General features: G+C 52.4%; 1 protein-coding gene across 4 annotated transcripts in view; it reads left to right on the forward strand.

Moving 5' to 3' along the window:
• The window catches only part of mcc (MCC regulator of WNT signaling pathway), an 89,691-nt gene that overhangs the window by 19,569 nt on the left and 56,104 nt on the right, over positions 1 to 14,018 (forward strand). The window contains exon 1 of one of the 4 annotated variants that reach the window (XM_064307969.1): positions 1,387 to 1,773. The exons of 2 other annotated variants lie outside the window; for them this stretch is intronic. In XM_064307969.1, coding sequence (XP_064164039.1) covers positions 1,717 to 1,773 — 57 coding nt within the window. In that variant the 5' untranslated portion in view covers positions 1,387 to 1,716. Of the gene's footprint in view, positions 1 to 1,386; positions 1,774 to 13,837; positions 13,997 to 14,018 lie in introns of those variants that run through there. One more of the 4 variants, XM_064307967.1, reaches the window with a different exon arrangement.

A 14,018-nucleotide genomic window follows, 5' to 3' on the forward strand; every position in this document is an offset into this window, starting at 1 on the left:
ATGAAAATCATTTGGTTAAAATCTTCCGGATGGCCGCTCAGCGGATTGGGCATAGAGTTGGGGCTCAGTGAGCATGATGATGATTGGTTTTTTTTTTCTGAAATTTTATAACGGGAGGCTATTTTCAGATCCCACCATGTCTGAAAACACTCGCATGATTATGAAGCAGGTTTGCTGTGAACCTTAACTCCTATAGGGGGCGCTGTTGCTGCAGGTTTCAGCTCGTAGCCTACAGGCTTAAGAAGACTAAATGGTAAAAAAATTTGTGACTAGTAGCGTTCTATTTTTGACTCTGGTTTTGTCAGTTGAGCTAAAGGAAGCACAGTATTACTTGCAGCCGGTCCTCATGGGACGTTTGTGAAATATTCGTGGCAGATTGTGACGAGTGGAAGGCTGTCATTCGGTTGGCTGTGAATATCTGTGGTTATTTGTGTTGAATGAAGTCTGGAAGAGTTCTTAATGAAGAGCTCTGTTACGGTACTGAAAATTCTTTCACCCCTGCGGAGAAGTCTGTTTTGAATCTGGGCATGGACTAAATTGTTTTAACTGCTGTTGTAAAAGCTGTGTGTGTGTGTGAGAGAGAGTGTGTGTGTGTCGTGAGGAAGGCGGTGGATTTAAGGGAAACGGAGAGGGCTCACTGCACTGTACATACCATCAGCTCAGTGGGAGGGAGGGAGGGGGGGGAGAGAGAGAGAGGGAGGTAGAGAGCGAGAAAGAGAGAGGGAGAGAGAGAAGGAGGGAGCGAAAAAGAGAGAGAGAGAGAGAAGGAGGGAGAGAGAGAGACTGAGTGAGAGAGGGAGCAAGCGAGAGCGAGAGAGAAAGAGACAGCGAGATCAGGGAGAAAGTGGCAGCGTGTGTGCGCACTTGCATGTTCATGCTCGCCCGTGTTGTGTGTGTGTGTGTGTGTGTGTGTGTCTGTGTGTGTGTGTGTGTGTGAGACTGAGCGGTGTTCGAGATTTCAGAGGGAAACAGGGACAGAGTGGGGAAAGGCCAGTGCACAACTTCAGCCGGGGCTGGGAGGCGGGCGCTGTGGGTTTGGGGGTGGGGGGGTGCGGAGGGGGGCGGGGGGGGGGGCTGTGTGGGGTTGGGGGGAGGGCGGGGGGTTAGCGCGACAGAGACAGCCTCCCTGTGGCAGGAATTCGCCAGCCAGTGGAGCAGCAGAAACGCGCACACACACACACACACACCAGGAACCAGCACATAGAGAGAGAGCCCGGCAGAGCAGCCTCCGCGCTGTGCGCACACACACACACGCACACACACTCGCGAGCGCCTCCCCGCCCCGTCGGGAGGTCCCTGAGCAGACGGGCGTGCGCGTGGGGGGGATGAGGGGCAGCCGCGGCTCTGACGGGTAGCGGAGCGGCAGGGGGGGACTCCGGACCCATTCCGGGAGACTCCCGCAGCCACGGCGACCGCCGCTAACGATCCCCGCCGCCGCCGACGCGCCCCACCGCTGGCTCAGCGAGCATGGAGCCCGCCCCGCCGGCGGGACGTCTCTGAGCCCCGCGCGTTTGGGGAGGGGAGAGCGAAACGGGGGTGTTCTCTTTCGGATAACGACCGGACGCCGCTGCATGGGGACAGCGCTGGAGGATTAACATACCTGAAGACTGCCTTCTCTTTTTCTTTTTTTTTTTTTTTTTTGCCATACCCCCCCCCACCCCTTTTTCCTCTCCTGACCTTCGTTTTTGTGAGGAGGGGGCTGTTGGAATTTAAATCATGAACTCTGGAGCGGCTATGAAATTTGGGAGTGGCCCCCCAGCAGAAGTTAGTGAGGTAAGGTGACAGGTTGACGGCAGGCTTGCTCTGTCCTCTGCCCCGTTAAAAAGGCTTCGGTGGAGATTGGGGTTCCTGGTGGAGATTGGGCTGACTGCTGAGGATCAGGGGCATCTTAATCTGAGTCATCGGACCCCCCCGGCCCCCCCTTCACGTTAGCCGGAGGTGCTGGGGGTGGTGCTGGGGGTGGGCTGCAGAATTAAGCTGCAGAGAAGTGAAGGCTCCCAGACCGAGCCGGTCTTCAGTGTGAGCCACGACACAACGCCTCGCATCGCTGCTAACTGACACGACCATTCAGATACTCTGTGCGTGTGTGTGTGTGTGTGTGTGTGTGTGTGCGTGTAGGGGTGTGCGTGTGCATGTGTGTGTGTGTATGTAGGAGAGTGTGTGCGTGTGTGTATGTATCTAGGGGCATGCGTGTGTGCATGGGTGTGTGTGTGCGTGGGAGAGGAGTGTGTGTGTGTGCGCTCAGGTGTATGCATACGCATGTGCACATTTGTGATTGTGTGTTTGTATGTATGTGTGAATATCTGGATTTTGTGTCGACGTGTAAGCCTGTGTGTGTGTGTGTGTGTGTGCGTGTGTGTGAGCATGCATACCTGCATTGGGCCGTGTGTGTGTGTGTGTGTGAGCATGCATACCTGCATTGGGCCGTGTGTGTGTGTGAGCCTGCATACCTGCATTGGGCCGTGTGTGTGTGTGTGTGTGAGTGTGTGAGCATGCATACCTGCATTTGGGCGAGTGTGTGTGTGTGTGTGTGAGAGCATGCATACCTGCATTGGGCCATGTGTGTGTGTGTGTGTGTGTGTGTGTGAGCATGCATACCTGCATTGGGCCGTGTGTGTGTGCGTGTGTGTGAGAGCATGCATACCTGCATTGGGCCGTGTGTGTATGTGTGTGTGTGTGTGTGTGTGTGTGTGTGTGTGTGTGTGTGTGAGAGCATGCATACCTGCATTGGGCTGTGTGTGTGTGTGAGAGCATGCATACCTGCATTGGCCGTGTGCGTGTGCGTGTGCGTGTGTGTGTGTGTGTGTGTGTGTGTGTGTGTGTGACAGCATGCATACCTGCATTGGGCCGTGTGTGTGTGTGAGAGCATGCATACCTGCATTGGGCCGTGTGCGTGTGTGAGCGTGTCTGTGTTTGTTGGTGGGAGGGAGAGGGCGTTCTGCACGTCTCTCTCTCTCCTGTCATCCTGCGGGCGGCCGAGCTGTTGTTGGCAGAGTTGGCGTGACTGAGCGGTGGAAGAGACGGGAAGTGGGGGGGTCTGAATAGCAATGCATTGTTGAGCCCCCCCCCAGCACACACATACAAACACACATACGCTTACACACACACACACACACACACACACACACATACACACATTCCCGCACTCACACACACATGCATACGCACACATGGTTTTAATTTTGTTAACACATGCCAGTGCTCACAGCTCTCCTCGGTGGAGATTAGTGCAGAGGTGGAGGCTGCTGTAATTGGGCTTGGTGACCTCAGTGAGCGTTACTCAGAGTTACCGACTGTGTGCATGTGACCTTTCTCTCTGGGGCGGGGTTAAGGGGAGACCGTACTGAGGCTTTACAAGAACCAGACCCGGTCCGTTTGGATCCCAGCGCTTTCTCTAATTCCATTTCTCGTTTATGCCCAGTTTGCTTAAGCCCTTCTTGGGTTCTTAAGATGGAGGATTTCTGCTCTAAAACTTGAAAGGTCATGTAGGGAACAAACTGACCAAGGTTCACCTTTGTATTAGTGGCTGCTGCTGTCGTCTTTCTGTTGACGTTTTGGTCAATGTCGTCTCCCTCTTGGTCGTCATTATTACCGGCACCATGTCCTTTCGTCCATGTCATCCTGACCTTCGACATCATCGTCATCGTCAGCAGCATAAGCACGTAAGGCGTTTTTCCAGTGTAACCATGGGGGGGGGGGGGGGGTACAAACGGAGTCCAGGAAGAACGCACCAGCGCTAGAGGCATGACTCACGAAGCTAATTTTGGCGGGAAACGGTCTGGGGTTGCCTCACTGCTTTTCCCCATAAAAGTGTCCGGGAACGGTTAGCGAGCCGCTGTGACCGCCGTCCCTCGGTGACTCAATGACCGCGTCGCCGCGAGGGCTCGATTGGAGGCGGGAGCAGGAAGAGAAGGCGAGAGGACAGGTCCTAGCGCCAGGTTTGCTTTGGTGAGCGTGTTGCCACCTCTTCCTGAGTGACATCACTCCTGACTGTAGGAGAAAGGTCTGAATATGCCCCCCTCCTAGCCTTTCCCATGGACCCCAGTATACCCCCCCCCACCCCCCCCTCCCCACCACACACACACACTGTGAAGGGGACGGTCCCGTCCGTGGCCGTTTTTGACAGATCTACCTTCGGTCTTCACGGCCGGCTGCGGTCGGACTGCGAGCTGTCTGAACTGGCTGAGCCGCCATGTCTGATTTGATCCATTCTGCTGGCAAAGGGCGGTTAGTCTCGGAGTGACCTGCGTGTAGCGGACCTGGGAAATCTGGACATTATACTGCAGGCTGGTGGTAATAATCTGTGGCCTAACCACGTGGAAACAGAAGCAAGTTCTTCATTGACCTTCCTGGTGGAAATAAACTAATATTTACTTGGGCACTAAAGGTCACTGAGGTGGATAATGTAAGTAAAGTAATTGGCAATATAAGGGGTAAGCAGTATAGCAATATCATGCCTTTCAGCATGCTGAGGTACTGTTAGGAGGGAAACTGCTCCCCTGACACACACACACACACACACTCTTCTTAAACCGAGTCCACAGATCCATTGTTCAGGGATATGGGGAACTTTGTTAATGGCGGCTTTGCTCAAGTAGAGTTTCACAGGAGACCCTGACGATGTTAAACATGGCCTTATTCTGGGTCTGACATACGGAGAACCAGGTCACAATGCATTCCTGCACACATCACAGATTGCCAACTCACCCAGGGAGCCATTTTAAATGCCAATTTTTAAAAATGAATAATATATATATTTTTTTTTTCAGTAATGTCAGAGAGGATCTCCAGCTCCTCCCCCCCCCTCTTCCTCCTTCCCAAAATCCTAATTTAAAGCTGCTTTCTAACTTCACAAAAGGACTTTTTTTCTCCCCTTTATTTTCTTATCTGGAAGATCCTCTTTCTGGGCCCAGCTGTGCGAAGCCTTTAACGTTTCAGATTTACTGTTATGATTAGCGGGCGGGATACATCAAACGCAACCAGCGGTTATGAAGTTCCCGTGGCGACGGCGACGGCGGCGTTGGCGGTTGGCGTCCGTGATGTACCGCCATCCCGGAACGAGGCCCGTAAACACCGCTCAGAGATCGATGTGGGGGGGGGCAGATCTGAAAAGATTGCGTTATGCTGAAGAGGTGACTGGCTGCGATGTTTCAGGCTGGCCCGGGCTGGCACCCGGATTTACGGCCCCTGTGAGGGAGGGGGGGGCCGCGCGGGGAGCCCTCGAGCAGAACGGAAAGAAGGGGCTTTTCAGGAGAATTTACTAGCCTCTGCTAGCCTAGCTAAAAACAAAACACTACCACCAAAAAAAAACAGTCGTCTTCTGTTGATGTGACTCGGGGGGGTCAGCTTTTAAAATCCTCCCCTAAAAGTATTTATTGGTCTGTTGTGTAAACGCACGGGGCTCTTAGGGTCTGTGTTTACTCTGCTCACGGTGGTGAGGGATGGACACAGGGGGCCGAGCGGCGATCGTTATCGCTACAAAAATAACTGGAACGGCTCCGTCTCTCTGGAGCGACTCCGTGCGCAGTTTGTGGGCGTCTTTTTTAAAAGCGTTTCCTGGAATCTGCCTAAGTAGATAGCTCCACAAAATGTTTTGTTTTTCTGCTGCTATCAATAGTGGCTGTTTTGCAAAATACCCAGGGTTCAACATTAGGTTTTTTTTTTGCACGTGCCTGGTCGAGCAAGTTGGTAAGAAACCTACGTGCCCAAACTTTATTTATACTTGACTGGATATGGAAAAGTTTGCCTGAATTGCATATAAACCCCATGGACTCTGTACTAAAACCTGTTATCTCGCGTATATCGACATGGTAATTGACGCAAGAACTGAAGTGTTGAAGAGGGAAGGCTCTTGTAGGACACTGAGGAAACTGCAGGCTCAGAGCGGGCTGAGGAAGTGTGTCATAAAAGCCCAGTGAAAGGGAGCAGGGGGCTGTGGAGAGGCAGGCTAATTCTGACCCAGCTCAGTTAAGGTTGCACTGCTGGTGCATCTATCGCTATCACCAGCAACAGGCTGAAACGGGTCTTTTACTGCATGTGACACGGTACCCTTTTAGGGTGGTGCAGTGGGTAGCAAGAAGGTCGTGGGTTCGAATCTCGTTGGGGCTTCGTGGGGCTGCAGTCTCCTGTCGTGGTGCAGTGGTAGCAGAGTCGGTTCATCCCGATTGGGCTTTCTGGGAGCTGGGTTTCCCGTCCGGTGGGTTTCAGCACTCCGGTTTCCTCCCACAGTCCAGAGACATGCAGGTTAGATTAATTGTTGACTCTAAATTGCCCATCGGTACGAGTGTGTGAGTGAACGGTGTGTGTGCCCTGCGATAGGTTGGCGGCCTGTCCAGGGTGTAATCCCGCCTCTCGTCCAATGCGTGCTGGGATAGGCTCCAGCACCCCCTGCGACCCTGCTCAGGATAAGCGGGTACAGATAATGGATGGATTGACCGTACCGGTCTTTTCCTTTTCATTTGCTGCTTTATGGAAGATGTTCTGATATTAGACCCTAATAGGGCCCTAAGTGTAGTTATAGGGGGTGGGGGGGGATTATCTCCAGACGGTCACGGACGGGGAGTGCAGTCTCTGTAACCAACCGAGCCCTCCGACCTTGTGACCGCTTTTCCTTCTTGCACGCAACTCGGCTTCTGTGCTAGCTTAGCGGTGGCAAGTGGAGAGGTGGAACAAACGAATCGTGGATTTGCGCTGAATCTTCACTTGCCTGACGGGACGGGTAACTGAGCAGTTTTACTTGCCCCAGGCAAGTGTTATTGTTGAATGCTGATGCCTTTATTATTTCCCCCCCCCCAGCCCCCCTTCAACCCATATGTCTACTGGAGGCCTCCCCAAAGTGAAACCGTTTGGTTTCAGAATAAATATTTGACGGATCCGTCCGTTTTATCCCAGAAGAGATTTATCTCTCTGCCCAGGAGGACAGTGTGTTTCTCTCACGCCGTAAGTAAGGCAGGACATCTTAGGGTTCCACAGAGCATATATTCCACATTATATTACCCAGCATATTACACACCTCTTTCATTCCACATAAAATATAACCCTGTAAAAAACTGCAGAGTGCTTTTGGGGGAGCTCAGTATCAGCTGAGGTTCTTGCTGTTTTGTGCGTTGTGTCAGTGTTTTGGGCGTGAGAATGTTGAGCGCTGCATCTGTGCAGTCTGGCTCTCTGTGTCTGCACAGTCTACCTCACTGCATCTGCGCAGTCTGTCTCACTGCATCTCCGCAGTCCGGCTCTCTGTGTCTGCACAGTCTACCTCACTGCATCTGCGCAGTCCAGCTCACTGTGTCTGCACAGTCCAGCTCACTGTGTCTGCACAGTCTGTCTCACTGCATCTGCGCAGTCTGGCTCACTGCATCTGCGCAGTCTGTCTCACTGCATCTGCGCAGTCTGGCTCACTGTGACTGCACAGTCTGGCTCACTGTAACTGCGCAGTTCGGCTCAGTGCGTCTGGACAGTTCAGCACAGTCTGTCTCACTGTGTTAGCACAGGGTGCAGTATCCACACCAACAGGGCGAAGGCAGCGATGAAAATGGCTGCAGACGGAAACGCAGTCAGACGTGCCCCTGTGCAGCTGCGCGAGCGGGAAATCTCCGCATGGCCTCGCGGACGCTGCGGCGGCGGCGGCAGGGGACAGGTGGGGGGGTAACAAGGAGGTGGGGGGGGGGGGAGGGTCCATGCGTAATGCCGCGCTCCTCTAAGCCCTTTGATGTGCACGCGCTTGTTTGTAATTAGCGGCGCGTGTGATTCCGTCCCGCTTTCATCCTCTCCTGCCAGGCATAAGCAAGCACACGGCGGGGAGAGAGAAGGTATGCCCGCTTCAGAGAGAGAGAAGAGAGAGAGATAGAGAGAGGGAGAGGGAGAGGGAGAGGGAGGGAGGGAGGGAGGGAGGGGGGGGGAGAGAGAGAGAGAGAGAGAGAGAGAGAGAGAGAGGGAGAGAGGGAGAGAGGGAGAGAGGGAGAGGGGCCTGCGGTGATCTGTACCGCTCCAGGGCTCGCCTCATTTACAGTCCGAGTCCCTCTGAGCGCTGCGGGCCCTGCTGAAGCTCTAGTCCAGATGTGATCGGCGAGCGGCGTTCCGCGCGGTTTCGCTTTCTCCACAAGTGCTCCGCCGATTCGGTCTGAGTTCAGGAACACGGTTAATCCTCTTCATCAGAGGAGGAATGATCCTTCCATTTAGCAGTGCGGTGGAGTATTTTTTTCAGTCCCCGATTTGACTGTTGAATGGTTATATTTTTCTTTTTCGATTTTCCAGGAAGTGTTTTTTTATTTTTTTTTTGCGACAGGCGAGTTTCTCGATCGTTTGCGAAAGTGCTGGCTCAGGTTGTTTCGCACGCAGATCTCTGTTTCTGGCGAGGTCCTCTGTCAAATTGGTTTGTGCTTTGCGAGCCCTGGGGGGGTTCCATTTCTGCAGAAATATGCCGTAGCCACGTCTGTAAGATGGGGGAGAGTGACCATTCCTGATGCTTGGGAAGGGGGGGGGAGCAGAGGTTGGCATGAAATCCAGAGAAATGTAGGTTAGAAAAACTGAATGCATCACTTTAGAGAAAAACCGTTTCCCCTGCTTTTTTCGTTGACTGAATGCACTGTCTAAAAAATAAAATAAAATAAAAAAACACCATCAATCTTCACTGGACTTGGCTGGTTAGGTGCTTTTACTGGTGGTGGTCAGGAGGGATAGGGTTAGGCCAGTAGCACTGCTAGTTTTCATTCCTACCCTCCAATCAGGGACTGATTTAAACCTGGGACACCTGGTGAGTTCAGTCTCTGGCCAATCAGTGGCGTTCGTCGATTAGCTGTCAGAAAGGAAAACCTTCTACTGGCCTCAGATTTGCGCTTCTCTGCACTGGAGAAAGGCAAGAGTCAACTGTCAGATTAAAAAAAAAAAAATTATTTAACCAGGAAAACCCCACTGAGATTGAAATCTCTTTTGCTCTCAGGTGGGGACCTGCCATAAAGCACAGGAGTTACAAACTTACACAAAGCAGACAAACGAGTTGCAAACAGCTGGAAATGGAGTGGGAGACGATGTGAGAGGGGTTAGAAGTGGGGGTGTGCTGCCGTGTTTGGGGCTCTTGTGGCTGGGCTGGGAGCTGAGCAGTATTCACTCTAATTCCCCTCTGCTTCTGCGTTCCGATCCGCAAGCGCTGAGCCGCAGATATCAGGCCATTTTTAACCAGCTCAGGGGAGGGTTTGGGTTTAGCGTCTGAGGAATACGTATGTATTAACTGTATTTCACCAGCATTGGTTCTTACATCACGCGTACACGCATGCACACACATACACGCACACGCATGCACACACATACACGCGCACACGCATGCACACACATACACGCGCACACGCATGCACACACATACACGCGCACACACATGCACACACATACACGCGCACACACATGCACACACATACACGCGTACACACATGCACACACATACACGCGTACACGCATGCACACACATACACGCGCACACACATGCACACACATACACGCATGCACACACATACACGCGCACACGCATGCACACACATACACGCGCACACACATGCACACACATACACGCGTACACGCATGCACACACATACACGCGCACACACATGCACACACATACACGCGCACACACATGCACACACATACACGCGTACACACATGCACACACATACACGCGTACACGCATGCACACACATACACGCGCACACACATGCACACACATACACGCGCACACGCATGCACACACATACACGCGCACACACATGCACACACATACACGCGCACACGCATGCACACACATACACGCGCACACGCATGCACACACATACACGCGCACACACATGCACACACATACACGCGCACACACATGCACACACATACACGCGTACACGCATGCACACACATACACGCGCACACACATGCACACACATACACGCGTACACGCATGCACACACATACACGCGCACACACATGCACACACATACACGCGTACACGCATGCACACACATACACGCGCACACACATGCACACACATACACGCGTACACGCATGCACACACATACACGCGCACACACATGCACACACATACACGCGCACACACATGCACACACATACACACGTACACACACGCTCACACACACACACATGTCTTTGTGCCTCTTTATGAGTGTCTGTATAAAGAAGTGCTATACAAATAGAATTGAATACACCCACACACGCAAACACACACACACTCGTTTTTGTGTGTCTTTGTGACAGTGTCTCTGTAAAATGCACTATACAAATAAAATGGAATTGAATTCACTCACACACTCACACACACTCACACACTCTCGCACTGTAAAAGCAGCTTCCAGTGCCCTGGCGTGGGACTGAAATGCCCCGGTCTGTGACTGCAATGCCCCGGTCTGTGTCTGAAATGCCCCGGTCTGTGACTGCAATGCCCCGGCGTGTGTCTGAAATGCCCCGGTGTGGGACTGAAATGCCCCGGCGTGTGACTGAAATGCCCCGGTGTGTGACTGAAATGCCCCGCCGTGGGACTGAAATGCCCCGCCGTGTGACTGAAATGCCCCGGCGTGTGACTGAAATGCCCCGGCGTGTGTCTGAAATGCCCCGGTCTGTGACTGAAATGCCCCGGCGTGTGTCTGAAATGCCCCAGTGTGGGACTGAAATGCCCCGGCATGTGACTGAAATGCCCCGCCGTGTGACCGAAATGCCCCGGTGTGGGACTGAAATGCCCCGGTCTGTGACTGAAATGCCCCGGTGTGGGACTGAAATGCCCTGGTGTGGGACTGAAATGCCCCGGTCTGTGACTGAAATGCCCTAGCGTGTGAATGGAATGGGCAGGGGGTGGAGGCGCATCTCTGGCTGTTTCTGTTGTCTGCTGGGACTCCTCTCTGCTTGTGAACGTTACTTTTGCCAGCGCCAATTACTGAAACTGCAACAATAAAATGTACTTTATTGGGGGGGAAGGGAGTAAACTAATTTGGATTTAAATTAGCTGTGATGATTCCCAATTTTCTTTTGGGAGTTGGGGGGGCGGGGGGGTGATATTTAACAAGCTGTCGCTAGCAGAATTCCCTGCTGTAGTCCTTCACCAGCACGGGAACCAAGAGCTGAATCGCTGTGCTGCAGTCCAGTCCTTTAGTGGGGACACACCACTGTGGGGGACCCGTTGCAGTTATTATTTTGAAATATTTTGACAACCTGCAGTTTTGCCGGTCGTTTTTGCAGACTTACACCCTGAAGGCGAGGTGGATTCACCCACCGGTGTTCATTTCCACCATAGGTTAGACTGCCTATCCAAACAAATCTGAGACCTTGGTACAGCGATAGCCTCCGTGTTGTGTTATTAACGGCTATAAATGTTGTTGGGCTGAGATTTGTAGCCTGTAAGGGCGTGTGAACCGGGGCCCTAAAACCTGATGCGCTGACTGGAGTTTCTCCCGCGCGCGTGGGAATCTGTTCTCTGCTGTCGAACGCAAAAGCGACTTTTCTTTTAGTGGAGCAAAACAACAAAAAAATGCTTTGGTGAAAAAATTTCCTTCAGTCATCCCTGAAATTTACTACCTCCCTGAAATCCGGTCCGTTTGGGGAAATTGCGGTTAAAGGATTTGCCGCTGGTCGTCATGGGGAGCCCCACGCGGTGGCTGTGAGTAGCCTCACTCTGGAAGCCGGCTGCCCCGTCGCCCGGCTAATCAACCCCATCGGCTGCTTTTATTTTTACCCTGAGGTGCAGCTGCCAGCACCTCCCCTCCACCTGAGATCCCTGAGCCAGAGTGATTAATTTACCCGAGCGGAGCGTCTCTGTGGGGCCGTGGTGAGTAATTACAGGTGGCGGTCTGTGTCTGTGTGGCACTGGGGCAGCGTGGGGGGCGGGGGGGCTGGGGGTTGGGGGCTGGGGGTTGGGGTGGTGCTTTAAACCCCTTTAAAAATGGTCGGGGTTGGGTGTGGGGGGGGGGGGGGGGTGAGCAGGGAGATGAGTCAGGAAATGAATGGTTTCAGAGTGTCTGCATTTTGACACCCCCAGTTAAAGGTGCTTTTTAAAAAGGTAACACCCCGGTTAAGGGGTGCCCCTGTAACAGATTCATTGAAGGGAACATAATGACGGTGGAAGGGGGGGGGGTGTAATGGGCTCTTATCTGGACACTTTCGCTAGCAGGCTGGGTGATGTCAGGATTGAGGCTGTCTGCTCTGAGAAATGCAGTGGCCCTGCAGGTTTGGCGAACACTGTTTGAGTGTGAGTTCTAATGCGGTGTGAATGTGAGTTCTAACAATGTGCGAGTGTGTGTTCTAACACTGTAAGTGTGTGTTCTCACGCTCTATGTGTGTGCTCTATCAGTGTGCGAGTGTGTGTTCTAACGCTGTAAGTGTGTGTTCTCATGCTCTATGTGCGTGTTCTTTCAGTGTGCGAGTGTGTGTTCTAACACAGTGAGCATGTGTTCTATAGCACTGCATGAGTGGTGAGTGTGTAATGTTCTATCAGTGTGTGAGTGTGTTCTAACACAGTGAGCATGTGTTCTATAGCACTGCATGAGTGGTGAGTGTGTAATGTTCTAGCACTGCGTGAGTGGTGAGTGTGTAATGTTCTAGCACTGCGTGAGTGGTGAGTGTGTAATGTTCTAGCACTGCATGAGTGGTGAGTGTGTAATGTTCTAGCACTGCGTGAGTGGTGAGTGTGTAATGTTCTAGCACTGCGTGAGTGGTGAGTGTGTAATGTTCCAGCAGTGTGCTGTGCTTACGCCCAGGGTTGTATGCACTGGTCAGATGCCCGGCTGCTGTGGTACCTCCTGTTCTCTCTCTCTCCTTCTTAACGGCCGCTACCAGTGCTCTGTTACAGTTCGTGCGTTTTGTTGCCATGGTGCTGTTCTTACACCACGCCCCTAAATGATTTTCCATAAGAATCCGTTTGGAACGCCGTGTCTTCAGCAGTGCTGTCTGTGTTAAGAATAGAATCTGGCGGCCGTTTACAATCTGTGCTAACGTCATGGGCGTGTCCTTTCAAGGGGTGCTGTTGCCAATTTGGACAAATCAGGCTGTATTATTCAGTGACTATTGTGGACCAGCTTGTGTTCCTGGGGAAATCCCTGTGCATTGTTGAATCGAGTCACAAAACAGAATGTGTGAAAAGCAGAGGTTTCTGAGGAGAATCTGTCGTGCGTGTCTTTGGATGTGTCTTATTTACTGCATGCTCAGGCTCAAACGGAGGGTCATGAATGAAAGTTTTCTAGGCCTGCTTCAAGATTTTATTTATTTTTAATTGTGTACGTCTTTCATGTCAGCTCAAGCACATGTGTGTGATCATACAGTATGTGGGAGAGACACACATGCCAGTCTTTGTGGAAGTGGACTTGGCTTCCATAATCAAATGCTCAGTGAGAGTGGGTGTGTTTAGTTTCCTCTCTCTGCATCATTGCCTGTGTTTCGAGGATATTCCTGAAACGGCACTAATGCAATGTGTGTGTATGAGTGAGTGTGTGTGTGAGTGTGTGTGTGTGTTTGTGAGAGAGAGTGTGTGTGAGAGTGTGTGGTGTGTATGTGAGACCGTGTGTGTGTGAGAGACTGAGTGTGAGTGTGTGTGTGAGCGAGAGGGAGTGTGTGTGCGTGTGTGTGTGTGTGTGTGTGTGAATGAGTGTGTGTGTGTGTGAGAGAGAGTGTGTGTGTGAGTGTGTGGTGTGTATGTGAGACCGTGTGAGTGTGTGTGTGAGCGAGAGGGAGTGTGAGTGTGAGTGTGAGTGTGTGTGAGTGTGTGAGACCGTGTGTGTGTGTGTGTGTGTGTGACTGTGTGTTTGTGAGAGACTGAGTGTGAGTGTGTGTGTGTGTGTGTGTTTCCTGAACGTCCCGCGCTCATGCCGGCTGGGTGGGGATGGGCTTCCTGCAGGAAATCTTTGGGAAGGAGCTCTGTAGGTCCGTGCGGCTGTTTACTTGCAGCCGAACGGGCGTCTGTCCCAGCTGGAGGACAAGCCTTCCCCACCGCGCTCTCCGCTTTTCTCGAGCTCGCCTCGTCTCGGTGAGTCTCCCGGCCTCAGCCG

This window comes from Anguilla rostrata, chromosome 14, assembly GCF_018555375.3.
Source record: "Anguilla rostrata isolate EN2019 chromosome 14, ASM1855537v3, whole genome shotgun sequence".
NCBI classification, from domain to species: Eukaryota; Metazoa; Chordata; class Actinopteri; order Anguilliformes; family Anguillidae; genus Anguilla; species Anguilla rostrata.